The 20542-nt window shown below is 35.2% G+C and overlaps 2 protein-coding genes across 3 annotated transcripts in view; one reads left to right on the top strand and one right to left on the bottom strand.

Moving 5' to 3' along the window:
- Positions 1-20542, top strand: part of beat-Ib (beaten path Ib) — a 189186-nt gene that overhangs the window by 19114 nt on the left and 149530 nt on the right. For both annotated transcript variants that reach the window (XM_070208878.1, XM_070208877.1), the window contains exon 2: positions 737-784. The gene's annotated coding sequence lies outside the window, so the exon portion shown is untranslated. The remainder of the gene's footprint in view (positions 1-736; positions 785-20542) is intronic.
- beat-Ic (beaten path Ic) overlaps positions 1-20542 on the bottom strand; it is a 59166-nt gene that overhangs the window by 19380 nt on the left and 19244 nt on the right. Inside the window, exon 2 of the mRNA XM_002057502.4 lies at positions 18651-19065. Within this exon, the coding sequence (XP_002057538.2) occupies positions 18651-18834 (184 nt within the window). The 5' untranslated portion in view covers positions 18835-19065. The remainder of the gene's footprint in view (positions 1-18650; positions 19066-20542) is intronic.

The raw sequence follows: 20542 nt of genomic DNA, 5'->3' as shown, positions 1-20542 counted from the left end.
ATTTACATGAAAAATACAATTTTAATTTATGCAGCAATCCATTTGCCTCAACCGACGACACACAAATCGACCCATCAAATGCAGCTACCCAACAATTTGAATAGCAGATACACGAGTAGAAGAAGAAAAAACGAAAATCTAGACAAATTTTATATGGAATATGTTGCAATGCATTTTGCATGCGAGTTTTCAGCAACTGTTGTCATTCAGGTGCACTCACTGCAAGTCCTGGACGCAGGACATTGCATGTTGCAATTTTTCTTCTTCTTTTTTTTTCATTTTACATTTTATTTTGCAACTCCATTTGCCTAGCTGCCGCCCACTTCACCAGGCTACAACTACCTATGCCCAAAGGTGAAAAATGGAAGCACAGAACTGTGTAGCGTATTCTGTGAGTTTACCAAACGGGTCTAAAAAAGAAATGTAGTGAGAATTACGCGGCGCCAGAAGAATTTTCAATAACAAAATGTTAAGCTTTAAAGATATGTGGATGTGGAAATACCCTATTCTATTATAGATATTTATTTATTATACATAATTTTTTTGATTATACATAATTTATATTTTTTTTGCATATGATTTTAGTCTCATTAGTTTGAATAATTTATTCCGGCTAAATATAGGTATAATTTATTAGCTTGTTGATTTAACTATTAAAATTGTAATTTTTGCTATTAAACTTTGTGATCTTTTAAACAACTAAAGCTTTTATAAGAGTATCTTTCTGTATTTTCAGGTCTTTTATGTACGGATCGGCACAAAGCCTAACACGAACTGATGATGGGTAAGTTCCAAATTACTCAAAAAAAAAGAGCAGCCAGAAATAGCAAAAAGAAAAACACAAACTGAATAACCATCAACAGGGAATGACCCACGCGTTTTTCATTCGCTTGTTCATTGCATATCGATGGAAATGAGTTTTTACCGAAAGTTCTTCAGACTTTGGTGGATGGGTTTTTATTTGGAGGCGGTGGTGGCATGCGCTGATGATGCTGCTGGCGACGCTTTGGCGGCCGCTGACAAACACTCGCACACCCACAAACACAGCCACTCACACACACACATACACTCACTCTCATGAATGCCATGCACGCTGAATTACCCTGCCCTGCCACCCACCAACTGCCCTGAGTCAAGTCTGTTCTTTTGTATTCCTCGCTCAATGGAGATGACATGTCAAATGCATGAACAAATAGTCCTTGGCTTAACTTCGTCTTCTTCTTCTCATCATCATCGTCGGTTTTTGTTTGATAGATTTTCAATGAATTTTCGCTTATTTTTCAATAATATATATGCAGACATATACACATATATAAGTTTTTAACACACCAACCTACAAACGACTAAACTACAAGACAGACACAGAAAATTGCGCTCACTTGTACAGACACCTCTTAAACAGTCAAACAACCTCAGTAACAATCTCCACGTCAAAAAGCGCAGACGTGTAAAATAATGTATGTAAAATGTTCGAAATAATGTTTAATTTATTGTATTATAATTGTTAATTGTTTTTTGTATCTTGGTGTTAGTGCCCTGAAGACGGTTTGCCGATGTGCAACCGAAATATATCGGAAGAGAATTGAATAAAATTGTTTTTCATTGTTTGTTTTAACAAACACGGACCTCGAGCCAGCCAACAAATAAATATATAAGTTTTATTTTTGGCTGCCATTAGAAATAGACAGCGGCAAAAAAAAGAAAATTACTTTTTTGTTGTTACAGAAATAAATTTCAATGTTCAGTCGAATTTTGAGCTTGATTTCTTTTATTTGTTTTGGTAAATGTACAAATTATCAATAGACTGCACTGAGACTCAGACTTAAGACGTTCGAATCGAAAATAGAAAAGAGAAAACTTTGTAAAGATCTCAACGAGACTCTTGAGAAACAAACACAATGTATATTATATTAAATAAAAATTTTAAGTTATAGATTTATATAACTGGCTAATAAGATTCTAGATTAATTAGATAAATCTTATGATCTTATAGAATATATATTTAATTAATTTAAAATATTTCAATGCACAATAAATTGAAAGCATAATATAGATGAGGCTTTAATTTTTAGATATAAATATGAAAGATACTCATTGCAAATGGCTTATATAAATATGCTATATGAACTATAGAATACTCTACAATCTGGCTTTGTAAGTTGAACAACAAATGTTAGATAAAGTCTCGTAGCTGCCATATCACAACGAGAATTTAATGTTAATGTCAAAACAATCAACTGGGGCAATCAATATGCGAATGGTCTCAAGGGTTCCCCTGCCCCCTAGGCTGCCCCAACACTGCCCGTTGCCCTACCCTGCTCGCACATTACAATGCCATTTGAGTGCCATAAACAAAATATAAAATGTTGTGCAGATATCTGTCGAGTGCTACGAGTCGTCTCTGCCAATGTGCAATTCACATTTAGATTAAAGTGCCTGGGCTACCCAAAAAGTGCCAGCACGTCAAGACGCCCAATAGCTAGAAGAAAGAGAGATCTGCACCGGCAACAACCACAACAACAACAAAAACAACGACAGCTGCTCTAAGGTGGAACCTTTCGTGCCATCTCTTTCTCTCTGTGGCCGAAACATTGTTTAGTAATTTATTTTATTTCAGACAGTTTTTCCCATATCTACCAAAACTGATGCCCCATCTTGTCTTCTTCCTCTTTATTCATCTGCTATTATATTGTTGTTGTATTTATTGTTGCTACTTATGCATCGTCATTGCAGCAGCTACTCGAACTCAAAACTCCAGGCTGAAAAATTGCCGAGCTACGTGCTGCTGTAACGCAGGACGACGAGAGCATCCTTAACATTTCGTATGCAAAGCAGGAACATTTCTGAGCTGCAGCTGAAGTTTCGGTGGGAGTTGAAAGTTGAAAGATAAATTGATATTTTGAGACTGCAACGGATAGTATTTACTTTATGGCCAATGCGCAAATTGTTAACTGTCCCTGGCCATTGGCATTTAAGCCAAAAAAAAAAACATATAAAATAAATAAATAATATGGAAAAGAAGCAAGACAAGTTAAAGTTAGCTAACATTAATAATAAAATTTAAAAATCGATATTTATCGATAGAGCGAGAGCGGCTGCTTACCCAATTTGTAAAGAGTTAGTTTTGAGCTTCAAGCTAATATGATCTTTCTAATCTTTCTAATTTGCGTATACGCGAGTGCGGAAATCGATATTTATCGCCTTAGGGCAAAGGAGATGGGGAATTTAAGTAAATATTGTACATCTTGTACTTGTAATATTCTAACTTGATGTGTTCAACTTTTAAGGAAGACTCTCTTAGCTTTTAAGACTAAATCTTGAAATATGAAGTTTGTGTTTCAAGCTTTTGTGATATACGAATTCTTGTTGATTTGCCAATAGACGAACCACGGTATTGATATTAATCGCTTTAGGCAAATGTGATGACTGTTAAAGTAAATATGGAAGATCAACTACTTGTAATATCCTAACTTTACGTGTTAAACAAATTGAATATTTTTATGGTATATCTATGGAAGAAGCTCTGGTTAGCTCTGCTCCATAATGCAGATTCTTTAAAATGACGCAAGTTTTTTTGCAGCGAGATTTTTCTGCCCTTTTAATTTTCACAGTGTATCAAAAGAATACAAAAATTGGCCCATCTGGCAGAACTGCAATTCTTTTATTGTACATTGGCTATCAGAATGCCTTAATTAAGAACGCTCCGACTTTTCCAGACAGTTCAGTAAACTGTGCAGCTGTCTCATTGCCCTGCCCAAAAACCGTTTCACTCTGTTTACTACCTTGTTTGAGGTACAGTAAAAAAACCTGCCAAAAAAAAAAAAAAACAAAGGAAATGCAAACCGACAATTTGCAGTTCACAGTTAACAGCAGGCAACTGAATACGTGGCACGTTATTGCAAAAATACCGAAAATTGGTTTGTTTGATGGAACAATGTCTGCACAAATTCGAAACAGAGTCCTACACTACATACTGCATACGTATATAAATAAAAAAAAAGAAGTATATTTAACTGCAACTCTCTGATAGCCCAAAAAGAAATTACAAATTTATACATCCGTCCAGTTTGTGTTTTCGTTTGGTTAATAACTTGCTGGGGCGCTCTGCTGCCTGCTTGAAACTGTCAAATGGCATCACGCCGCAGCGCAGTTAACAACATTCCAATTAACCAGATTCCAATGGCAATTTGATTACACCCCCAATTGGAATACCAATTGTCAGCTCTATTCTTTGTTACGGAGTCAAAATGTATACAATTACATATATGCTTAATTTAAAATGGGAAAAGGAGGAGCGCGACTTGGTTCGGCTAAAGCAAAATTTCAGCATATGAACCAGAAATATAATCGAAATTGTATATTTAGGAACATTGCATTTGATTTCTATTTATTATAAATGTAATTTTCTGATAATTTTAATTTAATAACTAAAAACTTTGTCGAATTAAACTGCATTTTAAAAACCAAAATATTTATTTTTGTATTTTCTTTTTAATTAAAATATAATTAAATGTATTGAACAAAATGTAACGCCAAGAATAGGGAAAACTTAAATGGAGAAAAAAGCGCAAAAATAATATTCAGTCTCAATAAAGTTTTTGCAGTTGGACCTCAAGAAGTTCAATTGCTCCTTTGGTTGGGAACTTTTTTTTTTTATTAAAAAAAAAATGCCCTAGAAGACGTTCTATAGGAATCCTAACACATACAATCTAATTAAAAAAAAATTATTTTCAGGTTCTAAAGTTGAAAATTTAATATCAATTAATTATTCGAAATTTTATGAAATGATCGTAAAAAATAAATAAAAGAAATCATAGAAATCGTATCTTTAGAAGAAAGAATAATTAATTTAGCTATAGATATTTTTTTTGCTTTTAAAAGGCATTTCGCAAACAAAAAACTCCTTTCAGTTCAGACAAAGTTGTTTGAGTTGAATGCCCACGAGTGCTTATATAATGCATACCTATGGATATACTTAAACAAGCGCCTAATCTGATCTAGTGTTGTCTGGTTTAATTTTGCCTACTTATCAGATTAAGCCAAATACGGCTAATGCAGTAATAAAGACCAAAAGCTGGCGAATGCCACGAGCCAGAGCCTGAGACGGCGGCAGCACTTGAAGAGCTGCTTATCAAATACAAATTACAAATCCGAGCAAAAGCAAGAAAAAAAATGAAGAAGAAACAGCAAATAACAACCCACGGTGGGATAAGACGTTGGCCACAAAACACAAAAGCATGATTGAGGGCCCAAATCTTTTATCAAATGAATGTGCCATAATAAATGGAAAAAAAAGAAAGATATGGGAAAGGGTAGGAAGCTTTGTTGTTGACTTTAAGCCGGCTATAAGCAGCACGCACAACAAGCACACACACACGCACTCACACACACACACACATTGTGTGTCTTATACACAAATCTTAAGTCGAGTCACTTCAACATAATCACACGACAAGCCGAAAAACAAAGCTAACGAACTAATAGATGGACACACACAGATTGTTAGTCTTGATGTTGTTGTTGCTGCTGTTGGTTGTTGCTATTGATAAGCATCGAATTCATTAATTTATATGTTCCATGGATATCTGGCAGCGAACAGCCAGCAGCCAGCAGCCAGCAGTCAGCAGCGAGCCGAAAGGAGTTGCTTTTGGCCACGTTTTGTCCAGGATAGCTTTGTAATGTGAAACTAAGTGATTTGCTGTGCGTATGTGTATGTGTGTGTGTGTTCGTGTGTATATATCTTCATTACAAATCCAAGCAGGGATTTGAAATGAAATGACCGCGCCCACACACACAGACGCACACATCCAGCCAAACGTCTTGTCTTGGACCTTGTCCTTATGGCCTGACCGATCCAGTTGGCTTTAAGCAGTAAATTCAATCAATTTGTTCAGACAAAGCAGCCGCACAAGAAATGAATTGTCCCGAGCTGTGACTTGTATCTGACAGCGTACAATAAAATCTTCAACTTAAATAGTATGTCACAGCAATTAATACAAAGGGTAGCAAAACCCAGAAGCTATAAAGCCCCAAACTAAAAACCCCAACGTTTGTCAAAGCGCAAAATGAAAGTGAAATTTGGGCTCGCCTTCCACAGATTCCACCGATTTTGTTGTTGTTCTTGTTGACAACAATTCGTATGCCCAGTGAAAACCCACTGTGTATGTCGTGTAACCTGAGCCCAGTCAGTGCATTTGACAGCTCTCATTTTGGGCCTTGTTAGTCGGGTACAATTTTGGTCAAGCAAAAGTTAAAGCTCAAAGCGACCTGTCAACATTGGCTGCAATCCAAGGTGGGCTGGAAAATGATATATGGCCAATCGATGATCTTGGTCAAAACAAAGGCAAACATTTACGCAATTAGAAAATATACTACAAGCAACCAATAAATCAACACACACACATATACTTCTATTTATATCAGGGCGAAGCAAATGCTATAAATCAAATTGAAGCAAATATGTAATTAAAATGCCAACAAGCACAAGCACAAGTTGTGGCTCATAATTTGCATGTGTACCGAGCGCAATTGGCCAAGGTATTAAGCAGCAGACATAATCAAGCATATCATATATAAACATTCATATTAAAATATTAAAGGATTGTGGAATGAATTAAAGGATTTTCAGTGTGTCGAATGAGCTTAGAAAATCATAAATTACAGCTTGGATTGAAAAGCAGGCATATATCAAGTACGCTCTTATATGATTAAGGATGATTCTTTTGATATAAGTATTATATATTGATATAAATTATGTCTCAATTAAATTTTTAAATATTTTGAAAATAACAATCTTTAGTCTCGTCAAAAAATATTCTCAAATCTTCTCTTAGAGCTGTTTGCTAGCATATTCTTTTTAAAATTTAACAAAGTTGGGATAATTATCGTTTTTTCAAAACGTGGACTTATTCTCACAGATATCCAACCCATATCATTTTGAAGACATTTAATGAAAATGTCTTTAAATTAATATTATTTTCTTGGAGACGCATTTCACCTAATAACTGCTCAAGCTCAAGCACAACTGTCAATTCATTATCAATAAATAAAAAATTGGGCTACAATTCTAAATGTGATTTGTGTGATACTTAATAGTATTTGCAAATGATTGTAAGAACTATTAAACAGAAATTACTCAACACTGGTGAATGGTACATTGGGGATTGTGGCAACATTTTGCACTCGAATATGAAATAATGACAATTTGCTGGACCAAATCTCTAAGCTTCTTATTCATTAACACAGTGTTCTATACATACTTACAAGCATGCTTTCTGTGTGTGTGTGCGTGCGTGTGAGTAGAAAGAGGAAGCAGCTAATTGACGTTTGGCCAAAATGCAGACCCAAGTGCCTCATTCATAGCAATTAAAAAATGCAGTTATGCATGATTTTGAAGCAATGGCTGGGCAAATCGAAAGGAAACGGCTCAGTGCCTACGGCTAATGGGCTTCACGTGGCGTGTGTCCAGGCAACACTTGTGCCGCCTTTTGTGGCATCTCAGTGGATGTGGGAACAACTGGATTGTGATTGCAGTTTTGCAGTTTGCAGCTTACAGCTTGCTTTTCGGTTGCGAAACAGCCATAAACCAGAATCGAAACGAAATTTGGCTCAGTAGCCTATCTCTGCACCTCAAAGCTGCCTCAAAGACTGCTGCCTCATCAAAATGCAATAAGTGCCCCATCGATTTGGGCTGTGTGGCACAGGAACCGGCACAGGCACTGGCAGAAGGAAATGAACTGCCGCCGCTACAATGACCATAACAGGTCATATTTGTTATGGTCGAAAGATTGCTGGCCTGGGCAGGTGCTGTAAAGTGAGCCTAGTTCGATTAAAAAATATACGAGCTTCTTAAGGAACGATATAGTTCAAGTTTGCTTGACTAGCGCATAGCCAGTACGTAGCGGCTTCCATTAAGTGGCATAAATAACGAAAAGATAGGAATAAAATAATTTGGGATTTGTTTTAATTTGACAATAACAATGAAATATGTATAAATATAAGAATAGAAAGATTGAGAAAGAAACAAGGATGAAACTTTTTATATGTTCACGTTCACCAAATTTAATTTAATAATAATTATAATTATAATGCTAATGCTAATGACAATGATAAATTGATAATCATATAATGATAACGATAATGATAATGATAATGATAATGATATTTAATGAGTAGGGGCAAAAAGTCGAAGTTGATTCACTAAAACTTGTGTTTTTCTGATGCACTTAAATTGCAATTTTAAGCGCCTATTTGGCTAAACCAAATCCCTTAATACCCTTGAACATTAGCTGTAGTTTTTGCTATCACATTTTGCATTGGTAATCAAAATACCAATGAAAATTCCAACAGGTTCTAACATTAGGTGCCAGCATTACAAAATTGATTTGATTCAATTTTTTATTTGCTGTTCAAAATATTTTGAAATTAACAATAAAATAAATTGCAACCCATTCGCGTGTGCATACAAATTGCATTGCATACTATCAGGCGCTGTCGACCAAATTGTTTTTTTATTTTCTATCGCAATGCCTGCTGCAAGGAGAGGCTGTAGCTGGGACCAGGGCTCACAGTGTAAAGGAATGAAATTCTTTGCTTTTCCATTTGTCCATACAGTCTGCTAATTTTCAAAGGCATCAATTCGTACTGAAGCTCAAAGTACGTGTGACAATGTGCCCCACTCCCTTGACCCAGCAGCACAATAGTAGACACTCATATTCTAGTAGCTTTCCCTCCCCAGAAGCCGGCACCCGATTTTCACCAAACTTTACGCTGATTTTGGCACGCACACATTTTGCATACTGATCAGCAATCAGCGAGGGTTGCTTGGGGCGTGGCTGGGGATGGTGGGCGGCAGTTGTGGGGTTGGGATGGCTGACACTTTGTGGGGTGCAAATTAAAATTCCACTTTGGCGTTTGGGGAATTCAATTATTTCTTTTCGCTTACTTCATGGTCATGCGAGTTGACATTGACAGTTGACTCTTCTCTGGATGTTGTTGCTGTGGTCAATAACTAGAATTTTACAGCGATTCGATTTGCTCTCAGTTAAGAAAAGAGAAGCAAAAATGCCGGCGCATCTATTGCAGCAAATTTTGCTGCCCTGTGGCTTACAAAACGAGCATGATAGCGGAAATATTGATGTTACTGGGAGTATAAATAACTAGTTTGGAATGAATAATAATGATATAACAATAATTATTCTCACTTATGCATTTAAATATAGATAAGTAAAGTCTTTCTTATGAATAAAATAACCAGGGTATCTTTGAGTCAACCAGCCTCGCGTCCAAGCATTACACCACTTATTCTTTCTTTTTTTTGCAGATTTATTGCCTCGAGTGGCATCTGCCAATTGTCGCCCCAATGCAATCAGCGTGTTTATTGATTTGGAAAATTAAATATTTTTCTTTTGGCGCGTGCCAAAAGTCGCGGCCCATAAATTAACATCGTGATTTGTAGCTCTCCTCTTGCACATCACACATATTTGTATTTGCCTATGACATTTCCGGCATCTTGGGGGCATTTTAATTAGCTATTGAGCGAGTGTTTTGGATAAGTGTCCAAAGTGAAAAGCAATGCACATGCATTAAAAGCAAAAACTTACTGCCGAGACAAAGCCAGATGCAGCAAAATGTGTGTGTGTGTGTGTGTATGTGGTTGTGTGTTGGTGTGTAGTTGTGAAAAAATTATTTCGCTTGCTTAACGGAAATGTATAAATTACATTTCGTGGCAAGGCAGATGCGAGCGTGGTTCCGTGTGGTGCCAGGTGGTGCAGACGTGCCCTAATGCAGTGGGTTGAGGTAAGTGGAAACTACGGCAAGAGGATGTTGTGCTAAATTTTGCACAAGCATACACGCACAGCCGCAAAACTACCTCAACAAAGCTACACACACCTGCAGCATGTACTGAGCTGAGCGCAGGCGACAAAGTTGTGAGAAATGATTTTGCTAAGCATTTCCCGAAACAGCGAAAATTGAGTAGAAATGTATGTATTTTTATATAAATATCAAAGATATAGACAAAAATGGTATACCAAGGTTTTTATTAGAGACTTTGTAATAGCAGGGCATGTTTTAGTTTTGAAATTCGACACAAATTATTTTACACAAAAACAAAATTTCTGCCAACAAACCGTTCGCAGTCTGGCTAGATATAAGCTTTCTTGACTTTATTCTCCAGTTTCCAATAATGTGAAACAATTTACTCTTACGATTCAAAAATTAACCAATTTCCCAACTGTTTTTTTTTGTGTGAAATATAAAATGACCGAATGTATTTCCATTCCAAAAGTGTCCCGCTCTATTTTATTATATTCCTATTAACATTTTCCCAATTGACAAATCTTTAATAAATTAAAGTTAATGGGGTTTCTCGAAAATTATATTTTTAATGTCGGGTGATAATCTGAAAACTTAAAAATACACATTTAGACACACACACACACAGACACACACACACACACAGGCACATACACCTGCACAGTAGACCAAAAATGAAAGTGTTAAGAGCATTTTTGCACTCGTTGTGCACATTTTTCAGCGTCATTCTTTTACATCTTTGGCGAAAAAAGCACTTTACACTAATGCACCTTAAAATTTAAAGATGTCATAACATAAACATTTATCCTGACGCCATGGCAGCGGCGACGGGACGCCCGGAAGGACAGGTGTACAATATCCTTGGCTGCGGTTGGTCAGAACCGCAGTGCACATCTTATGATGTTGGATAAAGGAGAATTATGTTAGATTCTATATGTGTTTTGTGCGTTGAAGTGCATAAAGTGCATAATCCGTTTAAGCATTGGCTTAATGCATTTTTTCTTCGGTTGCCTTTTTGGCAGAATGTAATCGGGCAAGCCGGAAAGACATTTGTACTAGCCAAAACAGAATTCAGTTTGCAATACTTTTTATAATAGTAAACATTCCCCATTCGAAAATTCAATTTAATTCAATTAATTTGTATCTTCACAAAATGTTTTCGTTTAATTTCAATATATCCCGGGACATGGTAAGACATTTACATTGTGTAAAGCAAAATCCTCCAATAAATATTATTTCAAAATCCAGCACATAATTTTTGCTGTTAAAAAAATGTTTCAGCATTTAATTAGCTACTTATAGCAGAGCCAGGCCCGCATGTCATCATCATAATAAGCGCTCCACTTTGCGCTAATTGATTTTCCATGCCAATAATAAACACTTGTCTTCCTCTGCTCGAGCCGCTGGCAAAAAGCACCCCAAAAGCATGCACATAAATTCCAAAATAAAAAAGAAAACAATGTAGAAAAAACACAAAATGAAAACAATGCCAAGGCCAGGAACAAGTCCTTAGCTGAGCCTCAATTTTGCCTCTGGAGTGTGAGCAAATATTTAATTTATTTCAATTTCACTTTTAATTTGGGCACTAATCTAGGCAATTTGTACACTTACACGCCATTAAGCGAGACGACGGCTAAGGCTTGAAATAACAAGATAAAGGGACTGCTCGAAGTTGCAATACTCTTTGAAAACAGGGAAAATTTTCGAAGCTTAAATGTATATTACATAATGTAAATTGTCTAAAATATATACTTAAGTTCTTATTAAAATCATTTAAGTAAAATAAACTATTTATTAAAAAGTTCTAAACTATTTAAATGTAAATATTCCTTAAAATGATTATAATGTATATAATGCCTTAATATTAATTAGCTATATTAAATTAATTACATGATCTAAAAAATGTGTTCATATCTGAATAAATTTATAGAAAGGTAAATACAAATTAAAAAAAAAATTAAACATACATATATACAAAATGTAGGCTCATAAATATGTTAACTGAAGCAACATCTAATATTTTAATGTTTTTGTAAAATTAATATACAAATGGAAAAGAACATCTGAGGACATAGGGATATGAAAATATAAATATAAAAATATTGTAGGTTGACAAACATAAATATCTTGCAATATATGTTGACATATACACAAATTCTCTTAAATTCTCAAATTTTCTTAAAGATTTAAATACACATTTTTTTATTTAATAAGTTTATATTTATGTATTCTATAATTATATTAATATTTATAAAATCGAAAAATTAACCTTTACGTGTAAAGTGTCTCAGTTTTTACGATTGGAGTAGAATATTTACATTGAAGATGATATTCAAATCGTATATTGAGCATATTTATAAAGAGCTCTTATTAGCTTCCCATGTGCTCCACCTCTTAGCAAACAGCTCGCACACACTTCCCAATATCCTCTTACAATTCCCCCCTCCCTGCAACACAAGCGGCAAACACATTCACCCTCAAGTGGTAAACGGCAAACGCGTCGCTTCGTCACCCCCAAATCAGATGAGGGGGACTTCGTTCTGGCAAAAAGAAAAACAAAAAAAAAAAAATGCTTCGAATGTATTTATTTGTTTTCATTTATTTTCAATAATTTAAAATTTCCATTACATTAGTTTTATGCCTCCCCCACCCGCGCTGTGTCCGTTATGATGTGCTTTATGCAAGCGCACGGAAAACAAACAAATTCGTGGAAATTTTTCGAGGCATTTTGCTTTGATTACTAAACTAAATTCTCTGCCTTCAGAGTACAAATCTAAAATAAGCGCCATTTCTCTGCTCTTTCCCCCCTCTAATACCGTGTTACCCCTTGTGAGGCGCTTGCTCTTTTGCTGGCCAAAAACTTTTCTCATTTCTACTTCAACAAACATCAATACAAACAGGCGACCGCTGGCACTTGAAACATATTCCAGGCGTTTTCTGTTATTTTTTTCGCTACTTTTTCTTGGGTTTTGCTTGGGTCTTGTTGCCACAAACCCAACTGACATTTGGCACTTGCCCTGAACTCAACTGAACTAAGCGAACGCGAACAAATTTTCACATCTTTTGGGTTGTATTTATTCTTTTTTTCGAATTTGTTTTCGTTTTCTCATTCTGGCTTTTGTCATATAACTTCCGTTTCCTGTTCATTTGTTCATATATTCGCATGTCAGTTGCGAACTTTTGGTGTCTTTTTTTTTTAAAAAACTGTCAACATTTGATGTAGATTAAGAAATTATGGTCTTTGGGAAGTTTTGGTTTTTTTTTTTTAGCAATACACAAGAACAGAAGATTGCCAACCAATCAGTCGGGAAAAGTTTGGGTATATGCGAAATATTAAACAATAACTTCCTGTGATGCATTTGATAATTGTAATTATGGTGGAAACGTAGATTGTTGAAATCAATTTGTAAATTGAAAACAGCTCTGACTTTTATTTTGTCTTCAGACTTGTTTTATTAAAATATTAATCCAAAAATTATGACAACCAAAGTTAATTAATATATATTTTGTTAAATAAATATTTATACCATGGTAAACGATAATAATAATAAAAAAATAAATAAGTACATAAGAGTTAAGATGAGAAATCGAAATATCAATTTTTATTTAATTTTTTATGCCCTTCCCAATATCTAATCAAGCTTCATGAAATAAATGCAGATTACAAAATTAACGAATGATTAATATAGTTAAATATATTTAATTAATATGATAAAAAATTAAGTTTTTGAATTAATCATATGCTTTTATATATTATATTATATTCCAATCTTTTATTGTATTATAATCTAATATTTTTCATAGTTCCCAGAGATTTTACATAATGTATTAAATAAGTTTTCAACCCTTATACTTAGCATGTCTAATCCATATCTTGTTTTATAGCAAATCTTCACTTCATCCAAATTTATTTGAGTTCCAAGTCTTTTATAGCATTTTCATTGCTTAACTGACAGTGAAGTTTTGGGAGTTGTAATGTTTTTTTATTTTTATTTTTGGGTGTGTGGTGGCTTTTACAAACGCATACATATGCATGAGATCATAAAGTTGCTGTGTGTGTGTGCGTGTGTAAGGGTGTGTAGTGCATTTGTTATAAATGTAAAAAAAAAGCGAAAAGATATACCCAAAACTGCGTAGCACAGGCACACAAACACACAGAAACACACTCGCAGTTGCATAATGGCGAGCATGTGTATGCATGGAGTTCGTCGTTTCGTCTTGCCATCTCTTACTCTCTCGGTCTCTCTCTCCCTCTCTCTCTCTCTCTCGCACACACGCACCGCACTCAGTCGTCAACGGTAATGAATGCATCCGGCATGCATTGAAAACTTGACTCATATTTCATAACCAAAATAAAAAAATAACAACAACACACACAGCCAAAGCAACAACTGCTGGTACATTGACCATCTTGTTGCTGTTGCAATTATTCGTTGCTGTTGTTGTTGCCACAAAAAATAAAACAAAAAAAAATATGCGCACACACACACACATACACCCAGAGAAAGCGTGGGTCTGATATATGAGATTTTAAGCCAGTTTTTTAGCTGTCGCTGTGTGTGTTGCGTGTTGCTATTTCATTATATTTCATAAGCTCACACAGCCGGTGGATTACGTAACACCCCAAAAAATAAATACAAGAACAACAAGAGAAACAAAATTAAAAAACATTTTGTATTTTAATGCAGCTCAAGTTTTTTCAATTGTGCAAATTAAATGCAAATTTTCCAACATTTTTTTACATTTTTTTTTTTTTTTTTTTTCTTTGCAACTATTAAAATATCGTTTTAAGTGCAGCTCAGCACCCAACTGACATCGCTAGGCCTCTTAAAAGTGATACACGTACATTATGGGATTATAAAAAGTAAAATTAAACAAACGAAACAGAAATAACAAATATTTAAATGCTCCAATATTACAAATTGATTGTAAGATAAACAGCTCGGAATTGTTGTGGGCATTATGCAAAACGAAGCAAAGAGTCGCCGGATCAGAAATGGAGCTTGTTGTGTTTTATGAGAGACTTATAGATATAGGCTTAACCTTTATAAAAGGAATTTATTAAAAAACGAATGGTCAAGCTCGTAAATGCTGAGAATATTTGCCATATTTTCCCATATATTTTCTATATGATATAAAGTCAGATATAGTTGGATCCAGCCAGTTTTGACAGTTTTGAGTTTAAAGCTGTGAGACTAGTTTATATAGAAACGGACAGTCGGACAGAGGGACGTGGTTATTACAACTCGGCTATGGACTCTAATCTAGAATGTATGTATGGAAACATTAAATGTATTTATTGTATTTTTATTCCTAATTCCTCTTTCTATCTTTCCCTCTCTCTCTCTCTCTCTCTCTCTCTCAAATCTCTTCATCTCAATTAGTCTCTATCTCTTCCTATTAGCTATTAATAAAATTACCAAAATACATATTGCCAATTTATGCTCAATATAGAGTTGATATGGCTCTAAAAATATTTACACAAGCATATAAAGATATATTTTCCTACATACATACATGCATTACTTACTCACAATTTGTCATAGCTGTTACCAAAGCAAATCCTTTTGCAATGCAGTTTAACCCTGGTAGTCTATAGATATATATAGTGCTACCTCTTGGAATGCAGCCATTGAATGGGTAACTAGACAGGCTCTGACAGGGCACGCCCACAATAGCTGAAGACGATGACAAAAGAGGCTGTCAGTTGGCAAGTTGGGTTGGAGGGGGAGGGTAAGTGGGCGGGCAGCATGCCCATCAGCTGCACCAAGTTGGAATGTCAAAACAGTAAACGGTAAATGTCTGCTAGACAAAACACAAGCACCCCCGCAACCCCATTAGAAAACCACCTAAGGATACGAAAGGAAAAAAAATATATGGCAGCTGCAAAGTGCAAGTTCGTGTGATATGCAAAGTGGAGCTGTGCTTGTGACTGTGGTCGGCAGGAGGGGGGAGGAAAGACATTCGGCTGGAGTGCAGCTTGGGCCACCAGGCACAGACTTAGGTGCTTGCTAAACAAAGCACTTCACAACAGTGCGTATGTATGATCTGAGTTCTTTATAGGCCAGCGATGAGCAGAGTCCCAGGCAATACCAAAAGCTGAAGCCAATTTGGTGCATTGTTGTTTGCTCGCCTTCGTCAAGGGTATTTGCGTTTCGTCGCCAGTTTTGTAAAAGACAAATCGCTTTAGAGCAGAGAATTAATCAGTGAGTGAAGATGAGTTTTGATAAAATTGGTGATTTTTAGGTAGTATAATTAGTAATAATTTCTTACAACCACTTTTTTGATAATTAAATAATATAATCTATGTAAAGTTTGTTCTCCTAAAAAAATTAACAACTTAATGATCGCAGTTTAAGTTCTTGCTCATTCCCTTCTTGTTCTTATATTGCAAAATTTCCTAATCTTCATTCTTCACTATTTTTACAACCATGTGCTAAATTTGTACAGGGGTATTTATAATTGGTCTATCCAAATGATATTAACATAAAATACACATGTCACTACAATAGGGTATTTGATATTCGGCTCATTTATTGCTCTGTTCTAGGTATTCTAGCTGTTTTGTGCTTGTTGTCTGCTGCATTTACACTGCTGCACAACTCACAACGTGTTGCATGTTGGGCAGTTAAATACGCAAAAGGGCCAAACAATTCTTAGCTCGTTCTTTGTGTTGGACATAAATTACAAACTATCGATTGAGCTGTGGATTCTGTTTCGCATGCCCAAGTTGAAATCAATAAGAAACTTTTTTCGACCCTCCTTCCCAGCGCCATTTGAAAACAGCACTGAGTACTAAAAGTTTGTGCACTCGTTGGGTAATTGCAAGAAAATCTTATTTAATCCCAGCAAATGCGACTTTATCACGCAAAAAATTATGAAACATTTTCGAGGCAGCAATTGCTGTTGTTGGTTTTGTACAGTTCGTTGTTGTTATTGTTGCTATTGTTGTTTTTCTGCTTGTTTACACTTGTGCTGTTGTCTGCCTTTTTCTTGCCGCGTGCCTTTCGGCATTTTCATAGCGCCGCACAAAAAACCTACAACAGCAGCAACAACAAAATAAAATAGCAAATGGCAGTCAGTGGTTGGATATTAAGTATCTCATAGTTCCTTTTGCAACATCATCATTTTGGGGCTTCTCGAGTGCTCTAAGCAAACGCAATGAACTGCTACTTTGCTCTTATTGTTTATGGAGCGAGGGTTAACCGAAGACAATTGCTGAATATTGGGCGGTTAATTGTGTCTAAGTGTGTTAGACACGATATCAACTGCAGGCCTGGAAAATTGTATTTAAATTCTTATTACAAGATTTCTATTACAAAGTTCTTTGAACACTTTTCCTTTGTTTTTGGCTTTTCACTGTTATAAACAAATTTCTGCTTAAATAAAAGTTAACTAAATTAACATGTGAATGCAACTGAAACACATCTGTCTATGTTTTTCTGTGATATGGGCGCAATTGTAAAAGGTTGAGATTCGGTGGGTATTAAGAGAAGAAAGCTCTGGCAAAGCAAACTAATTTAGGTAACTGTTTATGGCCGAAAGAAAACTGTAGAACTGCAATTAAAATAATTACGTCTCATCTTGGTAATTCAATTTTCACACATGAAATTTGCCAGAAAGGCAATCAGCTTGGTATTTTTCAAGGCTGCAGACATTTATGCTAATTTGTAGATTTTATTTTATAATTAATATACATATTCCTTTATTAATAATATATAATTTTTAAATTAGGAAAAAATTAAAATTATAAATTAAAAATTAAAATTATAAAATAAATCTGACTAGCTATCAAGATTTATTTATAAATGAAACTAATTTGTGAACATTTTAATTTTATTTTGCTTTATGATAAAAATTATTAGCAGAAAAAAATAAATAAAATATTATACAAGAATTCTTTCAGTTTTCCAGTTTAATTTATAATTTTATAAAATGTATTTAATATTATTTTATTTTTAAGAAAAAACAAATAATTGTAATTAAATATATATTAAATATATATGTATTGAAATTTGATTAGAGTATGTTTAAAGTTAAAAGATTTTCAGACGTCCACTCAAATATGGTCTTGTTCAATATATTAATTGTACTTTATATATTTAAAATATTTGATATATATTATTATTAGTAATATTATATTAAATATATTGTATTAATAATACAAATATAATTTCTTTATGCTAAAAAATCTTTTTTGCTCCCAAAATCATCTTGATATTGTGCTCTGTGGCAACCCTCGTTAATTATTTCACTGCATGCCCGCGGCTCTCTCTCTCTCTCTCTCTCTCTCTCTCTCTCTCTCTCTCTCTCTCTCTCTCTCTCTCTCTCTCTCTCTATCCCCCCATTCCCCTCGTGTCTCTCTTCGTTTTATGCAGATAAATGCGCGCATTTATAAAAAATTTTGTTGTCATCACTCTATTCATTTATTGTTGCTGTTGTTGCTGTTGTTTTTGTCTCCACTTGCTACTGATGAGAAATAATGTTTGCGGAAAAATAAGATTTGTTTATTTAACGAACGATTGATTTTATCACCCTCAGCTGCCCCTGACTGATTGCGTCCGCTGTATCTTTTGCGTGTCACTTGTCCGCGCTTCATTTTGTGCAGCTTAAAAATTAATTATCGCCGGGCTCTGTCGGGTCTGCTGTCAGTTTTGTGTCGTTTATTTGTTTTTGTTGGCTCCGGGCCTGGCAACTTTTGTAAATATTTCGTCAAAAAGTTTTTGCGGGTCTTTGCGCAAATCTTCTACAAAATTAGCTTCGATTTGTTTTTTTTTTTTTTTTAGATTTTTGGGCTTTTCTTTGTCTTTTTTTTGTTGATAGCATTTACTTACCCGGCACGAACAACAGCAGCAATAGCAATGCCATCCAGCATAGACAGCCAATGCCTGCTGCTGTCTGGGCACGCCCACGTTGTCCACAGGATGACATTGTGCTGTTGCTTGTCCTGTTCGTCGTCCTGCCTAGCATTTGCATGCGCGCAGAATGCAGCCAGTTCTTGTGCAGCATTGACAACATCAAGATATACTATAAACCTAGTTTTTATTATATATATATTTTTTAGTTTCCCTCTCTCTCTCTCTTTCTCTTTCTATATGTGTCTCGCTTTGCGTTGCTGTCTGGCGTAGCAGGCACTTCCTTTGGGCGGACGCCTTAAATATATATTGGCCAATAAATGTCAATTGTATTTGAGCCACTTTGCTGGCCAATATCGTCTGGCTGCCTTTTATTTTAAGTCTGCGAAACCAGCTGCAATTATAAAGAAGTTCATTCCAAATGAGTTGAGTCATAAAAAATCATATATATTTTGAAAAGGGTAAGTCAAACGTAATAAAAGAAATGAAGAGAACAGTTTTAGCTTCATTTTATTATAAGAAATATAATTCTTTGCATATGCTTAATAATACATAAATATAGTTCAGAGTTGAGATATACACAACTAGCGGGTATACCCCGTTTTTTGCCGTGACACCTATTAAATAAACTCTCTCAAAGATCTTCGTAAGGTTTTTGGCGATTTTTCTACACATCCGGGTGGAATATTCTGCAATCCCGTCTTAACGCACACCTTCATCATAACATTGCCTCATTCTCGTCTTAAAACTGTAATTTAATATTTGGCTTTTAATATAAGACGATTGTCTGTTTAATTAATTAACTAAAGCTTTTCTTTTTGCTCAAATTAATATAACGCAGTGCCTAAAACAAATGGTGTAGTTTTTTAAATAAATTGTTTTTAATTAAGACAGCTTTATGGGTAACTACAAAGGGCATCAACTTTCCATTTGTTTCGCATATTTCGATAGGTTCACGAAAAAACAATCGTCAAATTGATTTATCTTTTTCCATTTTTGTGCCCAGTAAAAGCGCTTATACAATGATTGTATATACTGAGATTTGCAGGACTTGAGCGATTCTCCTCTGCTCTATCTCTTTCTCTCTCTCCTCCTTTCGCTCTCTCTCTCTTTCCCTATATGCTCCTCTGCAGCTAACGCCCATGCAAACACTGAGATTAATGCAATTAACGCAGCACTTTAATTAAAAATCACTCCAAAGGCAAATGCACACATGCAATCCACACACTCGTCAACCCCCACCCAACCTTCCACAGCACACCCACTTACACACACACACACACACACACACACACACACACACCCATACACATACACACACACACAGACATACATTATACCACCTCAATTCGATTCCATTTCAACGCTAATCCGCGTCTGTTGCTGCAAATGAAAAAATAATAGTATTAACAGCCAACGGCCAACAAAGGTGTACAAAAAGTAACAAAAACGAAAAACGAAAAAAAAAAAAAATATAAAATTACTGAACTAACAAAAGCTGCAAATGTCAGCTAGATGGTAGGGGTATTCCGTATGCTGGCATTTAATTGAAATTACGCATATCTGAAAGGGCGTGTCCCGCGCCGTTTTGCTGCCTTCTTTAAGAACCATTTCCTAATTGTCTTTTCGTTCCGCCAAAGTACATTAAAGAAAAAAACACAAACTTCAATGCACAGTTTAATTATTTCTGCCAGACTTTATACATTTAAATAAAATTCACACACACATATGTGTGTGTGTATGTGGCTTGTTTTTGTCGTTAAAAGTTTTTCGGAACGCTTTTGGCAATATCATTTTCATTTCTTCTCATTCCCATTTCCAATTTTCCATTCGCTTTGTTACTTTAGCGCACAATTACAACAAAACGTGAC

Source organism: Drosophila virilis, chromosome 4 (genome assembly GCF_030788295.1).
Source record: "Drosophila virilis strain 15010-1051.87 chromosome 4, Dvir_AGI_RSII-ME, whole genome shotgun sequence".
Taxonomy (NCBI): domain Eukaryota; kingdom Metazoa; phylum Arthropoda; class Insecta; order Diptera; family Drosophilidae; genus Drosophila; species Drosophila virilis.
Note: the sequence above shows the minus strand (reverse complement) of the source record. Positions and strands in the feature narration are given on the sequence as shown.